Here is a 26,324-nt window from a genome sequence, read left to right as displayed (position 1 = left end):
GGAACAGGCTGGCTACAGCAAAGGCCGTGAGCTCCCTGTGTCCAGAGGGCTCAGTGGCAGGGAGGCTGCAAGAGAGAGATGGCAGAGGACGCCTGGCACCCTGAGGCTGCGGACTCCGTCTCAGCAGGGGATGGGGAGCTCGTGATAAACCTTGTTAAAAATGGGCAGGTGCAGAAATCCCCCTTCTGTACTGATACCTCCCTGTCCTCTGCCTGTCTGCCCCTCCCCCCACCCTGCATCACATCTGCCTGGCTGTCACCGAAGCTCCTTCTGTCTTCCCTCCTCCTCCTCCAGACTCGGTACAGCGCAGACTCCCTAGATTCCACTTTGGGGCAAGAATCTTCATATTTGGTGAACAGCGTCCCCAGGGCACCTGGGATGTCCCAGGGAGTGACCATCAGTGAGAGGCAGAGACCTTCTCTGGGAGACCTTCTGTGGGAGCCGTGCCCTGGGTATCGTGCCCCTCACTGGGCTCCTCAGAGTCCCCAGAAAGCATCACCCTGGGCCCTTGTCAAACAAACTCCCAGGTCCCACTGCAGACCCTCTGCGTCAGCACGTGCAGGGGCCTGGAGAGCCTCGAGTTGAATGTGCACTGGAGATTCTTCCGAGCCGCTTTGGAAAATGCAGACCCAACTCTGCATTTACAGATGTTGAACCAAGGCCCGGGGCGGGGGGCTTGTCGGGGTCACCCAGAAATCAGGAGCTGCCTGCTGCGCAATTCAGGCATGATCTTCCTGCAGCCAGGTCTGAGTCATCGACATGCAGTTGACATAGTCCAGTCCACTCTCTTAAAGTGCGGGGTGTGCACGATCTTGAAGAGACTTCCAGCAAACAAGAGTCGAGTCCATTGTTTCTTCGGCTGTGCGTTGGCTTAAAGCGCCTGACTTGGGTTCCTGGGAAATGTACTCTGCAGAGCCCTCGCCAGCCCGGCCTGCCTGGGCAGAGGCGCTGCTGCAGCTGTATTGGCTGCCACCCATTCAGCTCACGTGCCCAGCATGGGCCCTGCACGGCCGCCCCCTTCAGACCTGGAGCGAGGGCATAGGGTTGCTGAGCTACTTCTGCAGCCTGGGGAGGGCCACAGGCTGCTGCCCAGGAGGCCCGGCAGCCCCTAAAGTGCTTTGATCCAGGGGGTCCCTCAGTCCTGATCAACCTGCCCGTGACCAGGAGGCCCGGCTAGTGGCAGATCCAGCCCACAAGGTGACAGGAGGCTTGGCGGTCAGCTCCAGCATGAGACCCCAGCCCCTAACCATGTCTGAAAGGTAAATTTGGGCAAATGACTCCAAAACAGTTTCCTTTTCACAACACGTAGCTCTGAAACACAGAGCCTGGTTTCAGGAGAAGAAAACAGCTTTTCTTTGGAAAGAGGGAGCCTTCCTGGTCCCAACAGGGAAACTACGGTTGGGTAACTTTCTCCCATCTGGTTGGGTTGGAGAAGGAAGTTTCGCCGACAGGCAGCCTGTTTGTTGAAAGTTTCCCTGCTTCTTAGGGAGCAGGCCTGGGCTCCTGGGCGGCCTGGGGCAGGCACAGCTTCTGTGGCTCTCCGGTCTCACTCCGTCCTCTTCAGGTTCCCCCGTTCTCCAAGAGGGGGCTGAGGAGAGCTCTCTGGGGAGACTAGGGCCCATTTATAGTCCTTCTAACCGAATTATTTTCTTTAGGGCTTTAATTCCATTCAGTTTTCTCATTTTCTTCCCCCTAAATCCCACTAGAGCCATCCCCTTCTCCCCATCCTCTCCTGTCATCCCCTCCTCCCTATCCCCTCCTCTCATCCCCTCCTCCCTATCCCCTCCTCCCATCCCCTCCTCCCTATCCCCTCCTCCCATTCCCTCCTCCCTATCCCCTCCTCTCAGCCCCTCCTCCCATCCCCTCCTCCCTATCCCCTCCTCTCATCCCCTCCTCCCTATCCCCTCCTCTCATCCCCTCCTCCCTATCCCCTCCTCTCATCCCCTCCTCCCTATCCCCTCCTCTCATCCCCTCCTTTCCATCCCCTCCTCCCATCCCCTCCTTTCTATTCCCTCCCCTCCACCCCCTCCTCTCCACCTCCCCACTCCTTTCCCCTCCACCCTCTCCCCTTCACCCCCTCCTCCCCATCCCCTCCTCTCCATCCCCTCCTCCCCATCCCCTCCTCTCCATCCCTTCCTTCCATCCCCTCCTCCCCAACCCCTCCTCCCCATCCCCTCCTCCCCATCCCCTCCTCTCCATCCCCTCCTTCCATCCCCTCCTCTCCACCCCCTCCTCCCCATCCCCTCCTCTCCACTCAGTCCTCTCCATCCCCTCCTCCCATCCCCTCCTCCCCATCCCCTCCTCTCATCCCCTCCTTTCTATTCCCTCCTCTCCACCCCCTCCTCTTCACCTCTCCACTCTACCCCTTCCCATCCACCCTCTCCGCTCCACCCCCTCCTCTCCATCCCCTCCTCTCTGTCCCCTCCTCTCTGTCCCCTCTCTGCAGCTCACCTTCCACCAGGGATCCTGCAACAGGGTCCTAACAGGCCTCTTGGTCCTAGCACATCGCTGCTCCTCAGCTTCAGATTCCTTGTAGCTCCCACCACCACCAGGTTAACTTCCTACAATTCTGCCCAGATGCAGTGCCTGTCACCCCTTTCCTGCTTACCCACTGCCCCTCCTCCCAAGGGATAGAAGGTCCTGTCCTTGCCAGGCTTTGGGTTGCCTCTCAATAGACTGTGGCAAGCCCCCAGCCCGCCTTTGTACTTGCCTCTCTCTCAGCTGGGGTGGGTGCCAGTGGACATTTGTGAGCTCCTGCTCTGTGCCAGGCACTTACATTCACCATGTCCCTCAGTCCTGTCAGGAGCCCTTGTTTGACAAATAAGAAACCTGAGGCTCAGCGAGGTCAGGTAACTTGCCCAAGACCACCCAGCAAGTCCGGTGTGAGGTCAGAACCCACACGCGGGTCTGTCTAATGCTAAGGGTCACAGTCATTCACCCACCATGAAGACGCCCCTGCCACCCTCACCTGGCGAGCGTCTCCCCATCCTCACCGAAGTCTCCCTTCCTGCCCTAGCTTCCCCTGCTGCCCCCTCCCCTGCGTTCCTGCAGCGCCTGTGGGTGTCCGGTCCTCAAGTAGTCGCACAGACTGCAATTTCTGGATTATGTTTCTAGGCTGGGAGCCCCGGGGGGCCAGATCTGGGTTGGACTCTGTGGGTCCCTGGAGGCCTCGCTGAGGGTGTGTTGAGGGAGAGGAGGGCGAGAGCCGGGGTAGGGGCTGCGAGCGCCTGGGCAGGATACCACCTGGAGCAGGCTGGCCTCCTCCTGCCCCTCATTACCCGAGATGTAAACACACGGGAGGAAGTTTAGAGAAGCAGCAGCCCGTGGCAGGATGATTTATGGGGACTCGCGGAAAGGGCCGGGCCTGTGTCCGCAGATGGCTGCACACGGGCGGCAGAGGGCTCCACATCTGAGAGCCGGGCAGGGCAGCAGGGCAGGCCGTCCCATGCTGGCCTTGAGCAGAGCACCGCCCGATGGACTAGGACCTGTGGCAGTTTCTCCTTCTGTGCTGTTAGGGCCTTGACTGGTCTTTGAAGGCCATGCCAGCTCTGTGGTTCTCCAAATTCACAGGGTGTGTGTGTGTGTGTGTGTGTGTGTGTGTGTGTGTGTGTGGTGGGGTGGGGTGGTGGTTTGCATGAACAAGGAGCAGGGTGCTGGGCCACCAGGATTGGAAGGACAGTCATAAGGGGGCAGGTGCTACAAGAGCTGGGCATGACCTGAAGCAAGAGGAGGGCATCAGTATGTGATGGACACAGAGCATTGTGGGTGCCACCATGTAGAGGCAGGGGGTGCAGGACAGGGGTCATTGCCTTCTGGCCCTCAGCTTCCCCTGAAGTTTGAACTGAGGACCAGAGCTCCAACCTCTGGGCTCCGGGCGGGCTCTGTGCCCCTCCTGCCGACCGCCCCTTCCTGCCTGAAACCCTCCAGCTTCGCTTTCTCCTAGCACAGCCCGGCCTTCTCCCTGGGCAGGGTAGTCAGCTGGAGGCCAGGAACCTGGCTGATTAGAGATAGAAGATGCCCCTGAGAAATGGGAAGCAGCTCTCTCAGTGAGAAAAAGCACCGATTCAGGTAGAACAGGATTCTAAGCCCTGCACCTCATACTTGCTTTGAGGCTTGGAGAGTCAATGAGATGGTGCTTGTAAAGTGGTACCAGTGTCTCCAGTGTTGGTGGCCAGCGGTGAGCCTTTGACTCTCAGCATCTGGTCTGAGTTGCCCCCCTCACAGCAGGAGCTGCTCACGGCCTTCAGCACCTGGAAGACTCACAGCCTTAAATGAGCCCTGGGGCTGGAGCTGCACAATATCTGCCCTCCACCCTTCATTGGCTTCATATGGATGCCCAGCTCTGTGTGAAGTGCTGGTGGGGACCAGACTAGGAAGAGGCACAGGCCATGGCTGGGCAGGGACAACTCCCCACTATGTTGCAACTGAAAGAGCCCTGAAGCCACAGTCCATCTGCCTGTGCTGCCTGCGAAAGGAATTGGTCACTGAGGGCTGGAGAGTCGGGGCTCTGAGGGTCAGAAGTGACCCTGGAGTCTGAGGGGAGGTGAAGGGACTTCCTACCAAAAACCACATGGCCAAAGGGGTGGAGGCTCATGGACCTGAGATGCCAGGATGCTGAGCCGCAGGCAAACCCAAGATTTTTCTTTAACTTTTCAATTACAGTTGACATTCAATGTTACTTTATATTAGTTTCAGGTGTGCCACATAGTGGTTAGATAATTATATAATTTACAGAGTGATCCCTCAATAATTCTAGTACCCACCTGGCACTATACATAGTTATTACAATATTATTGACTATATTCCCTATGCTGTACTTTATGCTGTACTTTACACCCCCTTGACTATTCTGTAACTACCAATTAGTACTTAATCCCTTCACCTTTTTCACCCAGCCCACCTCCCATCCTGCACCCTTCAGTTTGTTCTCTGTATCTATGAGTCTGTTTCTGTTTTGTTTGTTCATTTATTTTGTTGTTAACTTCCACATATCAGTGAAATCAGACGTTATTTATCTTTCTCTGTCTGACTTATTCACTTATCGTAATGCCCTCTAGGTCTATTCATTTTGTTGTAAATGGTAAAATTGCGTTTTTTTTTTACGGTCGAGTAATATTCCATTTTATATATGTACCACCTCTTCTTTATCCACGTGGGTTGCTCCCACATCTTGGCTATCGTAAATAATGCTGCAATGAACATCGGGGTGCCTGATTTTAGAACTAGTGTTTTGGATTTCTTCATATATCCAGAATTGGAATTGCTGGGTCTTAAGGTGGCTCTATTTTTAATATTTTAAGGAACCTCCATACTGTTTTTCACAGTGGCTGCACCAGTCTGTATTCCCACCAACAGTGCACGAGAGTACTGTTTTCTCACATCCTCACCAGCACTTGTTGTTTGTTGACTTATTGATGATAGCCATTCTGACAGGTGTGAGGTGATATATCATGTGGTTTTCATTTTTATTTCTCTGACCATTGGTGACATTGAGCATCTTTTCATATATCTATTGGCCATCTGCATGTTCTCTTTGGAGAAGTGTCATTCAGGTCCTCTGCCCATTTTTAAATTGGATTGTTTAATTTTTTTTGGTGTCGAGTTATGTAAGTTCTTTATAAATTTCAGATATTAACCTTCCATCAGATGTATCATTGGCAAATATATTCTCCCATTCAGTGGGTTGCTTTTCATTTTATTGTTTCCTTTGCTGTGTAAAACCTTTTTAGTTTGATGTGGTCCCATTTGTTTGTTCTTTCTTTTGTGTCCCTTGCCTGAGGAGATATGTCAGAAAAAAATATGACTATGAGAAAGGTCAGAGAGTTTACTGCCCAGGTTTTCTCCTAGGAGTTTTATAGTCACTTACGTCTCTGCCTGTGTCTGGCGCGCTTGGCCCAGAGAGGCCAGGCTCGGGCTGGAACCACAGTGAGGTCTCCTCCAGCAGGATCTCACTGAGGCCTCCACCCCCAGCATCAGGGCCTTCTAGCATCAGGGCCACCTGGCACCAGGCCCCCCAGCATCAGGGCCACCTGGCATCAGGGCCCCCCGGCACCAGGGCTTCCTGGCACCAGGCTCTGCTGTCCCAGGCTCCATCTCCCTTTATCTACTTAGAGCCTGCTCAGAAGCCACCCAGGACACAACCCAGCAGCCCCTTGTGTTGTCAAGAAAGCCACAACCCCAAGATTCCCAGAGCCCAGCCTGGATGGCTGTGGAGACCCTCTGATGCCAAGATTGGCCGCCTGCTCCAGGAAGACCTAGGAAGGGGCCTTGGGGGACACTGTGCTTTATACTTTGGGCTTCTCCCATCTGGCTTCTGCTGCTAGAAAACACTTAAAAGTCCAAGGGGTCGCCCCTGCTCCTTCATTGTACACCTGGGGAAATTGAGGCCTGGAGGACTGGACTTGCCCAGAGTCACGCTCACGCGGCAAGCAGGAACATGGGGCAGGCTAGAACAGGGCTTCTGCCTTCCCCTCAGGCAGAGGGTCCTTCCCCGCCCCAGAGGCCCCGCCGGCTCAGAGCAGACTGGGCCCCTCGGTGCCAGCCGTCTGCGGAGCCTGGGAACGCTCAGAGTGTTTGGTTTGGCTTTGCGGCCACTTTGCCATGAGACACTTTTCCCAGCATGGGTCGGGGGGGGGATCTGGACTGGGGGAATAAGCTTTGTGAGCAGGGAGGTGGGGCATTTGGAGGGGCTTTCTGCCCCCGCCTGCCGCCTCCCCCCCTTTCCCTGGGACTCCTTCCAAGCAATAAACCCCACTCCACTCCGGCTCCAAGCGGGAAGAGGGATGGTAGCATCTTCGGTTCTCAAAGTGTAAAAGCAAATGCCTTTGGGCGTTTTGTGAGACAATTTTCATAACTCCTACTGGGTCTTCCTTCTATGGCCTGTGGGGCTGCTGTGGCCAGCCTGGGCCCCCACCGCCACTCCGGCACCCCACTTGGCACCCTAGGCTCCTCTCCTGAGGCCAGTCCTCCTCCGCGCCTTCCTGCTGCTCAGTCTGGGAGGAACTTTTGTGGCCTTTTGTGTTGTACGCAGGGATGGGGATCTTTTTCTTAGAAAAGAAAGGGAGGGAAGGGGCTGAGGCAGTGACCCTGCTGGGCATGGGTTTTCGAGGTCTCAGCAGGAAGCAGCACGCTTCACCCCTGGGCCCTCCCTCCGCACACTTGCTCATCTGCACAGTGAGATCGGTACCCAGGCCGGGTCAGGCTGGACAGCAGACTGCCCAGGACACATCTGTGTCCTAACCTACTTCCGGCTCAGTTTCCGCATCTTGGAAATGGGGATGATAACAGAGGCACACGCCCAGCATCCAGCACAGCGTCTGCCAGCACGTGGGAAGTGCTCTGTGACTGGAGGATGTTATTAGTAGGGGAGACACATGCAAGCATATTAATCATGATGACAAAAATAGCCAACACCATGTAGCACCATGTGCCTGGCATCATTCAAAGCTCTTTACAGAAACCCATCCAAACCTTGTGTGCCCAGTCGGTGCCCGTGACATAATGTGATCAATGAGAAATGTACAAGATTTTACGGGAGCCTGAATGCTCCCAGGGGGCATTGAGGTGCAGGACAAAGAGGCTCCTAGGCGAGGGTCATGGAGTCTGCATTCAAGGGGAGTAGGAAACTGGCCACAGAACATCAGATGTGACTGGAGAGGCTTGGTGTGTGCTGGGAGGTGAGGTCAGCTGGCCCCAGACCATGACCACTCTCGGATGGCCTGAGACATGAGATGGGGGGCACAACAGGCCAGATGTTGTGAGTTATAAGGGGCACTCAAAGCACATGGTCTGCCCCCTCGCTCCTGTTCCAGGAGCACGTCCATCTGCCCCCTGTGCATGGCGGGAGTGTACTCCCTCCTCTCCTGAGAAGAACCTCCTGCGAGGACCTGGTCGTTGAGGTCGGAGCGTGGCCAGTGGCAGAGTAGAAAGGGAGGGACCAGGCTGAGAGTAAAGACTTTGCTTTCAGCAAAAGTCTAGACCCCATTCCCAGAGCAGAGATCCCAGCCCATGTAGGGGCAGGGCTGTGCTTGGTGACCCCAGGCTGCCCCGCCCACCAGCCCCAGCCTGAGGCTGAGCCAGGCTGTGTCAGAGGCATCCAGCCGCAGGGCGGTGGGGCAGGGCTGTGGCAGCGACGCTCACAGATCTCATCCAGGTGACTGTGGCTAACTGTTGGGACCTTGTACCCAGCACATGGAAACTCTGGCCAGGGTGGGGTGGGGGACTCCCAGGAGCCCCCGGGAGTGAGCAGCCTGTCTGGGAGGGAGGGTGAGAAAGTGGAGCAGTGTCTCCTATGGAGGAGGCTACCCACAGAGAAAGAGCCCCATCCCTGCACACGACACAAACGTCTCCCAGAGAGGGGCAAGCTTCCCGCCCACCCCGCACGTCCTGTGTGCCCCTGCCCTGCGTCCCACAGCAAGTTACTTAACCGCTTTGTGCCTTAGTTTCTTCATAAGGAAAATGGGATAATCATTGTACCTGCCTCATGGGGTTGCCATGAGAAGCTATATGCTAAGTGCTTCGTACAGAGCTGGCACGGGCCCTACTCTGTGAGCGCCTCTCCGTTCTGCTGGGAGCCCCCTCGGCAATGTGCAAGCTGGACTTGCTGCTTTCATGGGTGACTGCAGAGTCTCCTTTTCAGGGAGGCCTGTGTCCCCACTGCCCCTGGGTGTCCCCTCACATCCCTGCCCCTCTGCTGTTTGGGGCTTGTTGGATCCTCTGCCTCCCCCAGCCCAGGGTCCACAGGGCAAGTGTGCCCATAGCTTCTAGGGCCAGCCCTTTCCTTTATCCCTGAGCCTCCTCCTCCTGTGTCCCCTCCCTTCCCCAGTCCCTGTCCCTCTATTCATAATTTTCTATCTCTTTCTGGGACTTGAACTGTGATGTGGCCCTGCACCCCGCCTGGCCCCCATCCTACCCTTCACTCCCCAATGGCACCAGTTCCTTCTGTCCTTAATCTCCTTTTCTCTCTGCCTCACTCTGTCTTCCTGTCTCTCTCCCTTCCTCTCTTTCACCTATGCTTTCTCGAGCCAAGATCCTTAACCATTACCTCCAAAGCAGGATTCTGTTTTTTTAAGTTCACGAAGGACTGCGCCTTTCACTGAAACTCCCTGTGACTATGCGGACCCCAGGGCTCCTGCCCGTGGAGGTGCTGCCTCCCCTTCCCCAGTGACCTGGTCACCGCATCGCCCCATGAGCCTCAGTTTTCTCATCTGGTGAAGGGGTGATGCGAGCCACTGTGCAGATTTGTTCCGAGGACCAGAGATACTCTCAATAAATGGCCGCTGGGATAAGGGGGTGGGGGAGGGGTGGTTTGTGTGTTTTGTGGGAGGGCTATAGGAGGGCGGGGCATCTGTATACATAGGTGTAGAGGCTGGCGGCCCTGCTATGACCCCAGATACACTTTCATTACACTTTAATTCTCCATAGCACTTTGATTCCCTCTGCCTGGGACTGAGTTCTCTTGAGTGGTCACACGAGCCCCGTGGCTCCCAGTGCCCAGGACACCTACTCCCCCACCCCCCGGAGCCTGGCACAGGAGGGTGAGTGCAGCCTCAGGAGCTCAGCCAGCCTGCTGTGTGGCTCTGGCTGCTCACTGTCCCTGTCTGAGCCCCTGTTTTCTCCTTCATTTTATGAAGTCAGATCTGAACCTCAGGGCCACAGCCCGGGACGGGGCTGCGGAGCGGTCACTCAGAGTTTCATGTGTCTTCTCCTTCCAGCACCACCGCCTCGCCACCCCCGCTGCCCCTCCAGCCCACGCACAGCTCCAGCTCCGGGACCGCCAGGCCCCTCTTCCAGCTCTCCGACCAGCTCCAGCCGCAGGAAGAGCTGGGGTCCGCCAGCAGCTCAGTGCCGGCCCACTCACAGCCGGCCCTGGGCCTCCTCCCGGCCGTCCTCGCTGCCAGCTTTGCAGCCCCCTTCCTGCTGCACACCCTCGGGCCCTCCTGACCTCGGCTGCCAGGGCAGAGAAGCCAGAGAAACCGTAGGAGGGTCTGTGGCCACACCCCTCTGCCCCTGCCACCCCCCTCCCAGGGGTGCCTGACACCTCACGGGCGGTCCAGTCGGGATCCGTTAGAACCCTAGAGCTTTATTGTTACCCGAGTTACATCTTCTTTTTTGTAGAAGGATCTTAATTTCCCATAGTGCTATGGGGCTCTTTTGTAAAATATGTGTCCATATTAAAAAAGAAAAGTGTATTTATTCCACTGATAAAACTATTTTTATGTGGCCTATATCAGTAACCCCTTAATGAGCCCCAGCGCCAACCCAGGCGGGGAAGCCAGGCTGTCAGGACACCTGTGACCTCATGTGGACCGTGGCTGTGCACTGCCGGCTCCTGGACCAGCGGAAGCCTCCCGTGTCTGGGCCTGGCTTCTCCCACCGCGGGGACCTCAGAGGGAGGGGCAGGCAGACAAGCTTAGCTTTTGTGAAGCTGGATTTGGGAGCCAGAGATGTGAACGCTGACGGTCCTTCCCTCCCGTGGATGCATCTGGGGCTGGGAAGACACTTTCGGAAAGAGAATGCTGCTATTTTGTAAACCCTGGGTGTCTGTGAACGGGCCTGCGGAGCTCTTGGTAAGTGTTCTGGCCAAGGCCCTGGCTGGAGGAAGAAGGTTGGTGCTGAGGGAGGTGGTTTCCCAGGCCCATGCGCCTGATGGGGAAACTAAGAGAGGAAACTGGTTGCCCAAGGTCACTCAGCAAGTGGGAGATCGGGATGTGAATCCAGACCTCTCTGCTCTGATAGCGTTAAGCCAGCGTGGGTTACAGGAGATGCTACTGAAGTCACGGCCAAATGGAAGGAGCTGCCGCAGGGCAGGAGTCGGCACAGAGGGCAGTTTCAGGAACAGGGGCTCTGGGAGTCACATGGTAATACTAATTGTAACGAGAGCCACCATTTGTCCAAAGCCTACCATGTGGCAGGCACTTTGCACACTCACTTTATCACTGATCCTCACACCAGTTCTATGAGATGCAACTATCCCCATTTCACAGATGAGGAAACCGAGCCCCCAAAAGAGGTCAAGGGACTTGCTCAAGGTCACCCAGCCAGGACATGGCCCCAAAGTAATGTGATGGAAAAGTGATGCATATCTCCTGGATCAGATCCTGCCACGTTCTCTCTACACAGGGAAGCTCCAAGGGCCAGCACATGCTTCTTACTCCGCCAAAGAGCCTGTTTGGCCCCAGTTACTCATGTTGGTCACTCTTGCCAAAGGGCTCTTTGTGTGTGCCACGTGTCCCGGGCCCAGACTTGTCTTATTCTGAAGCCAATGAGAGGCTTCTCTGCCAAATCAGAGGCTAGGGAATGGAGGGCAGCTGTGGGAAGCGTGGGGAGACAGGCAGCCAGTCAAACGGGGACAGTCAGGCCACTACGACTCAGAGAGACAGACCTAGATCCTCTGCCCCCAAGGCGGTGGCCGAGCAGGCAGAGGACCCTGTCTGGCTGCCTTCCAGTCCTGGACCCTCATAGGGCTGGCGGCTCATCAATTACAGGGCCCTGGCACCGGAGAGCAGAAAGAACCCCTCATCTGACATATAACTAAGAGTAATAATCAGACCGGGGAGGGGGCATTTCCCAAAAACTGCACAGCTGGGTATCTGCTGAATCCCAGAGCAGTGCTCTCCAGCGTCACTGCACCAGGCCTTGCCCTGGCAGTCCTGGTAGTGACTGACTCACCCCAGTCCCCGCGGGGCAGCTGTCTCCCTTCTGAAGTAGTAGAGTCCAGGGTAGCTCATTGGATGGTCAGAGGTCCCACCGGCATCTTGGCAGGCCTCTGAATTCTTTTCCGCTCAGCCCTGGATGGATGTGTTTGAGCCTGAGACCTGGCAGGAGCCCCGAGCTCTACTTCAGAGGGTCCAGCCAGCCCCATGGGCATCATGCTGTAAACTGAACTTGACCCCAGCCATAGTTTATCCTTGGCAGAAATGTGACTTCCTATTTCTGAGAAGGAAGGGGCTTAGCTGAGTTATAAAGCAGGCTCAGAGGCCTGGGGGACATCAAACACTTCGTGCGGAGCACTATTTGGATGAGATAAGTGTAAAGGAATTAGAAACACACAGGCCAGATTTCCCTCTGCTCGGGGCAGAGTGTGGCATGCGATGTATTGAGATGGAACTTGAGGTTAATTAAAGATGAAGCATTTGGGTAAACAGTCCAGGCACCTGACCGCGTGCCCAGATCTGTGCCAGGCACGGGGCCAGAGGTAAATTAATGCAGCGTGTGATTATCAAGCACACACAGTGCCAGTCTCCATGTCAGGCCCGGATCTTGCCACCTTCCCGACCTAGAGGAACTCAGCATTGAGAGGGACACGCAGCACAGTCCTGGGCTCCTAAAGGAACATCAAGGTTATCCTATCCAGTCCCCTAACCAGGCAGATTCAGCCCTAGTCTTCCCCAGACCCCTCCTTGGTGCAGTTTTGGAGGATTCCAAACTCTCCCTCAGATAAGCACTCGAGCGTTTAAAGAAAGATGGATGTGCTAACTGGCTAGGTGGACGTGTGCCGCCCGGACAGCCAGAGCCAACGTGGGTCAGGCATCTGCAGCCGAAGTGCACTGATCTCTGAGGACCACCCACTGGCCAGGGTTTGAAATGAACTGAGCTTGCTGTTTATATCCCAGAAGGCCCGAGGCACATTTATGGAAATTGAATGGCTGGGGTGCGTGAATTCTCTCATTCTGGGCCGGAGAGCCTTCATTCCATCAGCAGCCGATCACATACTTGGAAATGATCTACCCACCACTGCTGACATTTTTCCCAGCATGTGCTATGTGCTCAGCCTCATAAAATGTCCCTGTTGTTCCGCGAGCATCGTGTACACGTCTTAGGGCTTTCATGTTGGCCTTGAGGCAGGCAGAGAAGATGGACGGGCTGAGACCCAGCAGGTTACGTGACCTGCCTAAGGTTAGGCAACAGGTTAGTGGTGGCCCAGATCCCCTGTCTCTCAAGAAACCTGACTGAATGACCGCGGAGTTTTCTGGGGCTGGTCAGCATAGCCATGCTTCTAGTCTTCTTCCAGGCTGTGTGACACCCCGCAGCCAGGTGTAGGCCTGGACTGAAGGTGCATGAGTCAGGCTGCTAGGAGCTGCACAAGGCCATCGAGAGCCCCTCCACCTCTGAAGTTCAAAGATCTGGTGTCCAGGCAGCACGGACACCTGTACTTACCAGCAAGGTCACCTTTGCTCTGAAAGACCATTAGTGAGTTTTCCTGACGTCGAATGCTCCATCTTCTATTTCTTGGTCTCAGCCAGACTTGGGCAAACCTAGAGGCTCAGGGTTCTGTCCTACCTGCCCAGCCTTCAGTCTAGTGCCATTGACAACAGATCCCAAGGAAAGGTCCCCCACCAAAGGAAAGCTTACGACAAACACCGTGAAGGATAAGAGATGTTCTGCCTGGGAATGGCAGCTTTGATGGTTTGTGTGCAGAGAACAGAATTGGAGCTGGCGATAGTGTTTCCATGGCCATGGGATAAGAACCAAATCCTCAGCCTGGCATTCTAGACTCTCCATGATCTGGCCCTGCTGACCTTGCCAGGTGCATCTCTCATCTCTCCCACTCTGTGCCTGACCAGACTGAACCATATTTGTCATTTCTAGGATAGACAGGACGTTTCACACATGCTGCTTGCTAGGCCTGGGAACTCCCTTCTCTTACTCTAACTGCTCATTTTTTGAGGATCAACTCAGATGACACCTCCTCCAAGAAGCCCCCTGTGATTCCTTTGTGCTTTCTAACATCTAGCACAACACCCACTGAGACTGTCTAATTGCACGTGTGCTCTCTTATTGGATTGTGGGCTCCACGGTGGCAAGAGTCGTGTGAACTCATATCTGTATCTTCATCTGACACAAAGATGGCACTCAACAGCTGTGCAGAAAGGGAAGGAGAGAGAAAGAAATGAAGGAAGGAAAGAAGGAGAGAGGCAGATGTTAGCTTTGCGAGTGGAATAGTTTCTACAAAGCCAAAATTGTGTGAGAATGGACAGGTGCCCCTGCAGGTGAGTTTCTGTCAGGAGAGGTGTGTGAGCAGGGGCTGTAGGCACCCTGGCTGGAGAGATATGGCAGAGATTTAAAGTCTTGGCAAGGGGCTGAGGCAGATGACATCGAGAGTCCCTCCTGGCTCTGTTATGCTCAGGTTCTTTGAACATTGCGATTTTTCCAAAACTTCATCTCAGCAGCCAGAAAAATCACCCGGCTGGCTGTCTAAACCAATAAGGTTCAGGAATCAGTCCAGCCGCGCACCACAGTTCTCCAAGAGCCCAGCCAGCCTGACGGAATTGGCAGGCTTGGCCGGCTGCCCTGGGCAGGGGGACTTCTGGGCCGTGGGGGGGGGGGGGGGGGGGCTGGACTGGAACCCAGGACCCTGGCTCCAGCCCGGAGCTTATTGCCTCCCTGCCCCCACCCTTGAGGAGGGAAGGACAGGGTCATGAGAGCCCATGGAGCCTCACCTGGCCCTGGCCCAGGAGCATCAGCTTCCCCCACCCTTTCTCTGACTCTGGCACTTCCTTCTCAGAGATACTCTGGAGAGTCCTCACTTTGCTGGTGACCTTGGGCAAGTCCCTGCCCCTCTCTGAGCATCCATTTCCTCATCTGTCAAACAGAGACCTTGTTCCCTGCCTGGGGTGTTCTGGAGGGATGGGCAGATGCTGTGTGCAATCTTGGGGCTCCAAGAAGGCCAGACGCTACTCCTCCCCAGGATCAATGCTGGGCTCTCCTTCCAGGACCCGCAGTCCGCTCTGGGCTTGGGAGCACGCAGCGGGAAGGAGAGGTGGCAGAGTAGCTTCAAAGGGCCGCTCCACCATGAGTCCCATGAGGGGGAAAGTGCGCTTTGAATGGGGCCTCGGTCTAAGACGTTTCCGGTGGAGCTTTCAGGCATCTTGGGCCCCCGTAGCTGGGGTGGCAGGGCCTGGCTCTTGGCCAAGGGAGATTCTAGCCCAAAACAGAGGCAGCCAGAGCCCCAGCCCTGGGCCTCAGAGGGATCGCAGAAGGTCCCCACCGGACTCGCACTGTGTGACACACGCTTCAGACCTTAATGTATTTGAAAGTATCCGTGATGCTGTTCTCTCGATCACCTCTCCCCTGCACCTCTGTGAATTATGAAGAGTTCTTTAAGAATATAATAGAAGACAAAGAAAGATGCTATTAATGTTATTTTGCCAAAAATATTTTTGTAGCATAATATATTAATAAAAGACATTATGAATTCAGCAGGATGTGTCTCTGTGTGCTGACGGATCCCTCCTCCTGCCAGAGAACATTGGCCTTTGTTGGGAGGGCCAAGGCCCGAGGCAGCGGCGTGGAGGGAGTGGAATGGGCCCATTTTCCATGCTAAACTCAGGCCGGTTCTGGGAGGGTGGTTTGGGCAGCGGTCCAATGGCTCAAGAAGCCTCATGCCAAGGGGCTCCGGGTAGCCCTCTCCAGCAAGAATGAGCTGCCCACAGACCTCAAACCTGATGTTCACCCTCGGGGCCTCCCTTTCTCTCCCTCACTTTCCAAGACCTACTGATTCTTCGTTATTCGTCCTTTCTCCTCTCCCCATCCCATTGCTCCAGCCCAGACCTCCTCACCTTCCTCTGAGCCACTCACTGCCACCCACAGCTGTGTCCCCTCCGGTCCACTCTCCCCTCTGCAGCCTGAGTGAGCGCTCTAAACCACAAAATGACCGCATACCCTCCCTGCTTTTAACACACTCATGAGGGGGCACCAGCATCTCTGAGAAGCCCAGCGATGGGCCCTCCATGGGACTTGTGGGGAGAGAGGCAGGTCACTGTGAGGTCGGTGGGGAGAGGTGTCTGCTTCTGGAACCCCAGAGCCTTCACCAGAGGCAGGTCACTGGCCGTGCTTAGTGAGCCCTTGCTGGCTCCTAAGAGCATGTGGGCTGCGTGTGGTGGGCCCACCCCTCAGATAAGGTAATAATGCAGCTGGAAGCTCGCATGTATTGAACATTTATTATGTACCAGACAATGTTCTAAGCATTTGTAAGTCTTCAATCATTTCATCCTCACACCTACTCTTGCTATCTCCATCTTACAGATGAAGTAACTGAGACACCGGGAGGTTCAGTCACTTGACCAGATCACACAGCTTGTAAATGCTGGAGCCAAGATTGGAATCTAAGCTCCAAACCAATTCTCTTAACTTCAGCTCAGCGATGCTGTGCTGTCCCATGTGGGCTGTGGCCGGTGAGAGCAAGAGGGCATCCCCATTCCCTTTCACAGGGAGAGAGCAGCAAACATCAATCGGTTGTCTCCCAAACTTGCTCTGACCAGAGATCAAGCCCGCAACCTAGATATGTGCCCTGACTGGAAGGGAACCTGCAACCTTTTGGAGTATGAGACGATGCTCCAACCAACTGAGCCACTCGGCCAGGGCTGAGGGAATGTTCATGGCCAAGTTCACATGGTGTGAGGCAGAGGTGTCGAGTTCAATGACAGGACAAGATCACAAGAGTGTAAGTCCTAGGGCAGCAGGAGGTCTGGGAGGACTTGGCCCCCAAGCCCCGGAGCTAGGTGTCTGAGATGATCTCAGTCAAGTCTGCTGGAGCAGCATGCCCTGGCCGTCTGAGCTGCAGGTGGGCAGAGAGACGCCAATACCCACTGGCCTTGAGCTTCCTTGAGCTAAGGGACCCAGGAGCTCCAGAGCTCAGAGTCTGCAGGAAGCCCTCCCACCTCGTCATTACCTTCCAGGGCCGCCCCAGCCGAGGAAACACCCAGGCCTGATGAGGGGCAGGATCCGGGCTGGGGCAGGCTGGGTGGGGTGAGGGTGGGGGGCCTCCAGCTGCTGCTGTTGGCAGCCAGCAAGCCAGCCAGACAGGGCTGGCCACTGTTACAGCATCATAAAAAAAGAAATTATTTTCAGAAAATATTCATAATATCCTGTTTTATGTCAGTTCTGGGCTTGCAAAACACTTCCTGTGTTTTCTTTTTTTGTATTTTCCATTTCTTCCTCCCCATCAGTCACGAAAGAGGAGTGATAAAGCTTCCAACCTGAAGACACAAGCCCCCAGGTAAGGACTGGAGCCTCCCCCCAGGCTCCCCTGCTCCTTCTCACCACCTCCACTGCCCTGAGCCTCTGGAAGGGTGGGGGGGCTGAGCAGGAAGGCAGCAGAGGGCTTGGGGAAAGGGGTGCAGAAGGTGATAGATGGAAGAGAAGGAAAATACACAGCAGGAGGGGGGATCCAGAGAAGGCGAGGGGAGAGATCAACACAGAGATAGACAAAGGCAGATGGAGAGACAGGCAGAGACTTTCTGGAGAGAAGTAAAGAGAAGAATGAATGAGAGTAGTGGGAAGAAGCCTAAGTGCAGAGAAAGAAAAACACAGAGCAGAGAGTCAGGACCAAGGGGAGTGAGAACACAGCAGTGTCTGTGCAGAGCAGGGACCCGGCATGGATTCACTGAGCAGGTTGTGGCCTGGGATGAGTGGCCAAGATGGATGGGCCTCAAGGGACAGGTCTGGGAGCAAGCAGTGTCCTCCTCCCAGGGGATCTTGGAAACATGAGCTGCTTCCCAGGCCTGCCTGGCTCCCCAGATTCAGTAGAGCAGCCCCTCCCCCTTCCTCCCCCACACAAAGGTTCTCCAGGCTCAGCCAGGTCAAAGGCAGGTGGTCAGGGGGCCTCAGCCTCATTTCCCTCATCTTTTTAACGGGGATAATAAAAATACTTCCGGTGAGGTTGCAATAGGTTTTAATGAGATGGTGAATGTAAAATTCTTGGAAACCAGGGCCCAACACACGTGTTGGTGGTTGCAGCCTGCAAGTGTTTCAGCGTGCTGGAGGCCTGCAAGTGTTTCAGCGTGGCCAGGCGCCCCGTCAAGGCCAAGGCGATGCAGCTGGAGTGGAGGGCAGCGGCAGGCCTGGACCCCTTCGCTGTGCACATGCAGAAGTTGGTACCTTATCAGGAAGGCAATGGGAGCCCCTGAGGTCAACTAGGTGACCCTGAGCACGTCACTCGCGTTCTCTGTTCCTCAGTCGCCCTGGGATTACATGAAGTGACCCATGCTTGGTGCTGAGAGCACCGTCTGCAGTGCAGAGGTCAGACCGTGCTGGCGCTATGGTATCTGATGGGCCGACTTCTCCAATCACCTCGGCTGCCCCATGCAGGAGTGGTAAGGTGCACCCTGGACTAGGGCAGGAAGGGAGGAGGTGCCGAGGAATGGTGAGGCTGGCTCCGGGGGCTTATTTTCACACTTCGGAGTCTGTGCCGAGAGGTTGGGGTAGGGGAGATGTGCCCACTGTCACAGGGATCTGAGCAGTGTGTGCCCGGGCACCTGACTGAGGAGGACTCACTGACTGTGACCTGGAGGGTGTGGGGAAGGTGGCAGGGGAGGCCGGCTCGGCAGTGGGCCAGAGTTACGTGTGAGGGCTGTGGCCTACCCGCTGAGGCACCTGGAAGTTACCCTGCGGGCTGCAGGGAGCCACAGGCAGCTTTAGGACGGAGTGTAAAGGCCTGATGTGTGAGCCCAGTCTCTTCCTCCCGCTGAGTCTCTGTTCCCACCAGCAAATGGGGAGAGGGGGCCCGACCCACGGAGCACTGTGAGGACTTAGGGGGAAGAGGGTGGGCCTGTGCTCTGCAGACCCTGAGTGCCCTGAGGTCTCTGCACGGTGATGAGGAGGATGAAGATGAAGAGGCCCAGCTCCCTGCCCCTCTGGTCCCGGCGATGACACGTGAAGTCACATGGTCCCAGGACTTTCCTGTGATGATGGTTGGGAGTGGGTGGGCATGGGCAGCACCACTGGGAGTTCTGCTTCCCACCCCCTTGGGAAGCAGAACTGAGCCAGACCCACAGCCTCCCCCACTCTCCCCCTCAGCAGGAGTCGGGCCTTAGCTGCCCCCAAGGGGTAGTGCTGCTCAGGCTGCGACCTCAGGCTCCAAACAGGTGACCGGAAGGAGAGAGGCTTGATGTGGGAGCTGGAGAGGCTCCATCCCTCGTGGAACAGATAGGGGACCATCAAGGGGAAGCTGTGCCCAGGCATCTTGGCACCTGTCAGGAAAGGCAGAGCCCTGGGTTCCTGACTCACAGGCACCTCTTCTGGCCTCATCTCACCTGGATACAGGGCGATGGACCAGAGTCCAGTTCACCTCAGCTTCCAAAACCCTCCACAAACCTGAATGGGCAGGGGGCCAAGCCCTATGTTCAGAACCGGGCATGTGTAGATTTGTTCCAAAAAAATCATTTATTCAACAGAAAATTACTCTGCCCTACACTGTGCTCCCAACTAGAGAACTGAACCCTCCCCTTTCCTTCCCAAGCCTGCTGCTTCGTGGGAGGCAGGCCGCAGTACAGTGTGGGGTGGCTCCTGTGAGGGTCCAGGCCTTCCTCCAGGAGTGGGAGTTGATAGGAAAGCACACTTGCCTCCTCCTTCCTTCCCTCCCCTTGGCCCCACTGCCCATTTCTCCAGCCACCTGTCTCCTTCAACCTCCCAAAACTCATGCTCCAGCCACATAGAGCTATGAGGGAGGGGGGTTAGCTTTCATACATTTGTTGGGCGAGGGGCACGATCCTGGGTGAGGGATGCAAAGAGTCCCACACAGAGGATAAGCCTCCATCCTGCCTGCACAATTTGTATGTCCCTATACCGGCCCCCAATTCACTGACTCCAACTATCTACCCCCACTATCCCCTCCAGAGCCAAGTTCCCCTTCTCCCTATTTTTACCTGAAAATTCTCTTTCTGTTCTCCAAGGCCTAGTTTAACTCTGCCTCCTCATAGAAGCTGCCCTGGTCCCCCAGCCTAACACTTTGCACTTTTTCTGAAGAGCAGGCCACACTGCATGTGTATGTTGCCTTAGATTATGGTTTCTTTACGTCTTGTGTGTGTGACGTGCTGTTGAGTTGCTTCTGACTCCTGGCGAGCCTATGAATGAGTGATGCCCACAGTGTCCTGTCCTCAGCAGCCCCACCCTGTAGACTCAGGCCTATGGCTTCTTCTGTAGGGTCTGTCCATCTCATATTTGGTGGTCCTCTTCCCCTGCTGCGTCCTACTTTTCCCAGCATTATTGTCTTTACCAGAGAACCCTGCCTTCTCATGATGAGCTTGAAGTAGGACCAACAGTTTTGTCCTTTTCACCTCCAGCAATGCTTTGGGCTTAGTTTGCTCTAGGACCCACTCATTCCTCTTTCTGGGGGTCCAGGGTATCTGTAGAGCTCTCCGCCAAATCCATATTTCAAACAAATCTACTTTTATCAGCTTCTTCACTTTTCAACGTTCACATCCATACATAGTAATTGGGAATGTGTCTTATTACCCTTAAAAACAAAAAAGGCAAAGCCCATGTATGCAGACACCGGGTCTTACTCATCTTTGCATCCCCTGAGTGGACTAATATCTAGTTTATTAACTTATGTTTGAACACTAAGCATTGTCCAAGATTAGGATTAAGTTTTATTCCTCTGGGCCCCAGCCAGTTTGGTTCAGTGGATAGAGCATCTCAGGTTTGAAGGGTCTCAGGTTTGATTCCAGTCAAGGGCATATGCCTGGGTTCAGGCTCAATCCCCAGCAGGGGGCGTGCAGAGGGCAGTCAATCAATGATTCTCTCTCATCATTGATGTTTCTATCTCTCTCTCCCTTCCTCTCTGAAATCAATAAAAAAAATTTTTTTTAAATTTTTATTCCTCTGGGAACAATACAGGTCTGAGCCTTCCCTCTTACATGCATCGTTTCTAAGAGAAACCCTCCAAATCTGTTTTTCAACAGGGGTAGGACCACCACCCACAGGATGTTTTGGAAATCTGAGGGGGATTAGCTTTCATGCATTTCTTGGGAGGGGTACACGATCATGGGTGAGGGACGTAGAGTCCCACACAGAGAATGAGCCTCCATCCAGCACAATTTTTGCATGACTTGCCAGACATTCATTAGGGGAGAAAAACATTTGTAATTATGTGAGCCTAGACCCTTTCATGTAAACACAAAGTTGTGGTTTGTTGTTGTTGTTTGCAAAGTGTCAATACACACACTGCATCTTACAGGAATGCAATTGCCATGTTCATTGAAAGAAGAATGTACTCGGTTTTGTGCCAAATTTTACCAAGAGCTGCTCACTGCTTCTGAGAGCCACCTTGTCGTCAATGCTGCCTGTATATTAGGGCATCAGAGCAGCATGTCTGAGCCCCTCTGTAGTTTTGCTGCTACGTTCACAGTGACTCAGCAGATAGGTGCCAGCTTTTCACTAGAGCATGATGTTGCTGCTATTGTCATACCCAAGCATTGTCACACAACGCTGTATGTTGTTCTATCATCAACATTTCCTTTTTCTTTCTCTTTTTCCATATAGTTTGGGCATTACATTAAAGTTTTAAAATCATATATGTAGGTGTGTTATAGTATCCATAAATTTCATTTCAGCACAGAAAGGGGCATTATTGCATATTTGTAATAAAATGAGACATTGAACCTGAAAGGGTTGAGAGCCCCTACTCTATATGTTTCTCTCAATTATGAGAAATAGAAAGTCCTGTGATGTTGTACCAGTCCCTGTGATCTGGAGAAAAAATCCTTTTATCCTATTTTCTATCCCAGCCTTTTCTGCATGATTTTCCAAAAGAGAGTAGGACCTTTCAAGGGAGGTTGTGTGATATACTGAAAAGAGCAACAGGACTAAGCCCAAGGCCCTCTTTGACTACAAACCGGTTGTCTTTCCTTAGGCCTGCCACTTAGCCCTCAGTCTTACCAGCCTCGTCTGGGAAATGGGGGAAAGGATAACTTCTTTTATGGGTTGTAATGGTGATTAACTGAGACAATGGATCGAAAGTGCTTCATATCTGTGAAGTCAACTTCAATGCACATTATTGTTGTTAATAAAAAAGCATGAGAAGAAGAAGAAGAAGAAGAAGAAGAAGAAGAAGAAGAAGAAGGAGGAGGAGGAGGAGGAGGAGGAGGAGGAGGAGGAGGAGGAGGAGGAGGAGGAGGGGGAGGAAAAGGAGGAGGAGGAGGGGGAGGAGGAGGAGGAGGAGGAGGAGGAGGAGGAGGAGGAGAAGAAGAAGAAGAAGAAGAAGAAGAAGAAGAAGAAGAAGAAGAAGAAGAAGAAGAAGAAGAAGAAGGAGAAGAAGAAGAAGGTGCCTTGAATTTCAAAATTCCCTAACTGTCCCTCAGGGTCCCCCAAACTGTAAATGGAAAATTATGGCTAACTTGAGCCTCAAACTGGGCTCCAGTCCTGCTTTGCTACCAACTGCATGAATAACACTAAGCCAGTGACATCTCCTTTCTGAGAATCAGTTTCCCATTTGAGAAAAATGTGGGAATTAGAGCAAATGGTCTTTAAAGGGCCCTCCCTCTAGCTTTGATAGGCTGGAATGTCAAGGTCCATCTCTACCCTCCAACCTCTTAACTCAGCTACCCCTCCAAAAAGTTAGTTTGCATCAAATGCTAAAGCTCACCGATTTGCTGCTGCCTTGAGCCCCAGGGGCTTGGCTGTCTTTTAAAGGGGCCACTTGTCTTCTCCAGGGCCTGATGAGGAGCCCCCGCTCCGTGATAGAAGCACTTTGAACACATTCAAGCAGAAGCTAAGGGACACATCCAGGGTAGGTTGTTGGTTGTGGCGTGGAGAACAGGCTCAGGGGGTGGTTGGGATGGGAGGCAGGAGGAGCAGCTTGGGAGTGTGGAATGTGGGCAGGATGGGTAAGAGGAGCCCCCAGGAGGATTTTCCTGAAGAGGTGGGTATATACTTCCGGCGGCTATGTAAATGTCAAGTAAGGAGGCCTCAGCGAGACCAGCTAGAGGAGGCTCCTGGGGCCAGGCAAAGGACATTAACAAGGAGGGGTCTTAGGGGACTTGGGCTGAGAAAAGTAAGTGATCTAGAACAGAACTTGGAAATCCAGACTGTAGATTTTAAATTTGATCAATGACTATTGCTCAAAGTCTTTTATTTGAGAAGATGGAAAATATCTTGCCTCTCTGGGATATTGAGGCTCATAAGGAATGCAGGGATGGTAGCTGGGCCAGGGAATTCAGGAGGCACGGAGGGCTGAGCCAACTCTCACAGCGGGCCCGGGCGCGTCTGCCAGAGCAGGAAAGAGCAACAAACACAGGCAGGATGGATCCGGACCAGGCATGAAGCCCTGGCTGAAGGATCGCTCATCTGCACGCTGGACCTCGATGCCCTCGTGGGCCGCCTGCTGGTGGGCACACAGGGTGCCAGCTCAGACCCTCATTAGAACTAATGATCCACCACCCCTCCAGCGCTCCTGGTCCCATGCTTCAGGGGAGCCTGGCCAATGAGAAGAGGTGCTTGCCTGCTGTGGTTTATGCTCCATGAGGCCGTTCCCTCCTTCTCAGAGACAGCTGCCCAGCCTGCTGCTCTGGCTCCAATATAGCATTTCCCTTTCAGCTTTTGAATTTCAAAGCAAACCTGAGGCTGACTGCAAACAGATGGATGGGGTCATAAAACTCCCCCAAGCAGGGAGCAAAGAGGCTCATGGTTGTAAAAGAGAGGCTCCTTTGGAAGAACGCATTCCTGCACCCATGCTGGGCTTCTGCCTCTCTGGGCACCTCCTTGCTCTTTGCTGCAAATACACCAAACATGTCTTCTTCACCTTCACTTTCTTCTATCTGAATTCTACCCAGCTTTCAGGGCTCAGCCCCAGCCCCGGATTTTCCAGTCAGCCTTCTGCGACTTCCTCTCCCAGGCCTTACATCTCCCCACCCACCAGCCACCAGACTGCTCTCACCTTTGAGCTCCTGGGGTACTAATTACCTGTTCCCCTTCATGGGTGTCTACCACATATATCTTCGCATTGCTGAAATTTTTCTACATATCTTATCTCTCAAAATAGATTCTAGGCTTAAGGTCAGAAAGCATCTTCCCCTTCATGACTAAAGCAGTGTTGGATGCCAGGTAGATGCTGAATCAATGCTAACTGGATGCTTTTAATAAAAATGCAACTTTATATAGCTTAAATAATAGACAGGGAATGGATGGAATCCATACTACTTCTAAGCAGCTGCCGTGGGGATTGGTTATTATGCAACACAGGAAGCACCATTCTACGGAGCAGTGGGGGATCCATTTCCAAGGTTCACTCCATACAGGAAGTGACTTCACTCAAAGGGATGCTCTATTGTGTCCATAGAGTGCAGAAGAGCTCTTGGCAGAGGAAACAGAGAGAACAAAGAGAGCAGGTTTGGGGAGTAAAATGAGTGGTAGAACACGTGCTGGGTTTGGAATCAGAGAGCTGGGGGTCGAGTCCCAGTTCTGCTATTCACAAGTTATCTGACCCTGTGCGAGAGATCAACCTCTCCGAGTGTCAGTTTGCTATCTATAAACAGGAATGACAATAATACCTACCCTGCAGGATTGCTGTGAGTTGTAAGTAAGATAATGATGCTCAAGATATGCTAAGAGTTTTATCAAGAAGAGCACTGTAGGCACGGAGATGCCGGGAGGGAGCCGGACACCAGTCTGGGCTGGGGGAAGTGGGAACTCCACAGGAACGCACAGAGCACTGCTTCCATTTATTGAGGGCTACCCTGTGCCACCAGACATATAAAGAACAACTCAATCTTTACAACGTCCTTGAGACTAAAGACTATTGTCCCTGCTTCACATCGAAGAAACTGAGGTTCTGAGACTTTAGATGATTTGCCCGTGGTCACTAGCCAGTGCCAAACTGCAGAACCTGCACACTTACCCACTTTTCTATACTTAAGGTAAAAGTTGAGCACTTGAGGCAAAGGAATTAAAGTGTAACAAAATGTTACTTGGAACTTTTCCTGGTGTCTGCAAGTCATAACTGAGGCCCCAAAGCTAAAGACAATGTGTCCTAATTCGGAAGAAGGAAGCCAGACCACCCCTGCAGGACTTGCTGAAGGATAGCTGAGTTGGCTCAGCACCCATATACCACCCCCCAACCAACCAGCCTGTGGGGAGGACGGAGGCCAGAGGATCCTTGGGGGAGGGCGGGGGTGAAGCAATGAGAATAGACTATCAGAGCAGGAGAGGTGGGAGAGTTGGAAGATGCCAGCTATAGGGGGTATTGCCACATTGGGAAGAAAATCAGAGGCTCTGGGGGAAAAAACAAAAAACAAACAAAAAAAACCCTCCTAAGTTCTCAACCAGAGAAAGAGCCAGCATTTGGACAGCTGCCACAGCGAGAGCACTGCTGTCCTCCTTGCCTCATCTCACCTCCCCACCCAGCCTTGCAGGAGCCACGAGCAGCCTCCAGTGAGGGGAGGAGGTACAGGGCTTACCCTGAGCTGGGCAGGGGAAACAAACCCTTTGAACTTGATGAGACATTTAGATTTACTTTTATCAGATGAGAGGTTTTAATACATGAAAAGGAGACTCTTCTAATTCCTGACAGTAGCAGGGAAAGCTATTGGATCTACAAAAATAGGTCATCCAGGGGTGCAGAGGGACCATATAGTCAGTTGGCGGGAATGGTTGGAAACTAGACTAAAGTTGGGTCTTCCTTGTACCCACTGAACCCAATCAGATCAATCGGAAGGTTACATTTGGAAACCAGGCCAGCGGAGTCAGCCATCCAAGCAGCATTGGCCAGGACAAGGTGGAAATGAACCCAGAGCAGACCATCTGCCCTCGATGCCCTGGCCATTGTTCTTACCAGTTCGTTGGTAAGGGGGCTGGGGGACCATCTCAGAAGTCACTGTTGTGAGGCTCCAGACCCATTCCATCTATTTATGATGTGTTAACAAAGTAAGCTCTGCATCATCCTCATTCCAGGGTTTGGCTCAAACATTCCCAAAACAAAAGTCCAAGACTTTATTGTGTGGACATGCCTGTGCTGGGTAGACCATTAGTGTCCAGATCCTGGAGTGGGGAGAGAACCAAGTCATCACGTGGAAAAGGCCAGTATCAGCCATCCCTCGGCACCCACTCTCTTAGGACCCTCGTTTTCCAGGTGTGGCTGGCACTGAGAAGTCAGTGCTCCTGGTCCTGTTTTACAGACATAGGCACTGAGGTTTGGAAAGATGAGGGGCCTTTCCTGGGACCTCACAGCTAGGAAGTGGATGCAAGAATGTGATTTAAGGCCCACAAGACTCTACGTCTGTGCTTTTTCAACTCTCAAAGCCAGAGGCTGCCCCAGCCCCAGCCCCTGCCTTTTGGAGCCGAGGACTCTGCCTGTCCAGATGTACTCACTGCCAGCCCCAGCCTGACTCCATGTTTCAGAGGAGCCTCCGGGATTGCCAGGCAGGTCCTCCTTCTGCTGAGACCCCCCATCACACTACACTACCTGCCCACTTCCAGCTCGTGTCAGTCTGACATATAAAATCACATTTATATGCAGCCAGATCTTTTATTTTTTTTAATATATTTTATTGGTTTTTTACAGAGAGGAAGGGAGAGAGATAGAGAGTTAGAAACCGATGAGAGAGAAA

The 26,324-nt window shown here is 53.6% G+C and overlaps 1 protein-coding gene across 1 annotated transcript in view; it reads left to right on the top strand.

Annotated features, from left to right (window-relative positions):
• Window positions 1-13,880, top strand: part of TRABD2B (TraB domain containing 2B) — a 195,529-nt gene extending 181,649 nt beyond the window's left edge. Inside the window, exon 7 of the mRNA XM_070405067.1 lies at window positions 9,714-13,880. Coding sequence (XP_070261168.1) covers window positions 9,714-9,942 — 229 coding nt within the window. The 3' untranslated portion in view covers window positions 9,943-13,880. The remainder of the gene's footprint in view (window positions 1-9,713) is intronic.
• Window positions 13,881-26,324: the final 12,444 nt, after the last annotated feature.

This window comes from Myotis yumanensis, unplaced genomic scaffold (assembly GCF_028538775.1).
Source record: "Myotis yumanensis isolate MYYU_CA2020_CCGP unplaced genomic scaffold, mMyoYum1.0.hap1 SCAF_2, whole genome shotgun sequence".
Taxonomy (NCBI): domain Eukaryota; kingdom Metazoa; phylum Chordata; class Mammalia; order Chiroptera; family Vespertilionidae; genus Myotis; species Myotis yumanensis.
The sequence above is the reverse complement of the archived record's forward strand: the minus strand, read 5'-3'. Positions and strand labels throughout refer to the sequence as shown.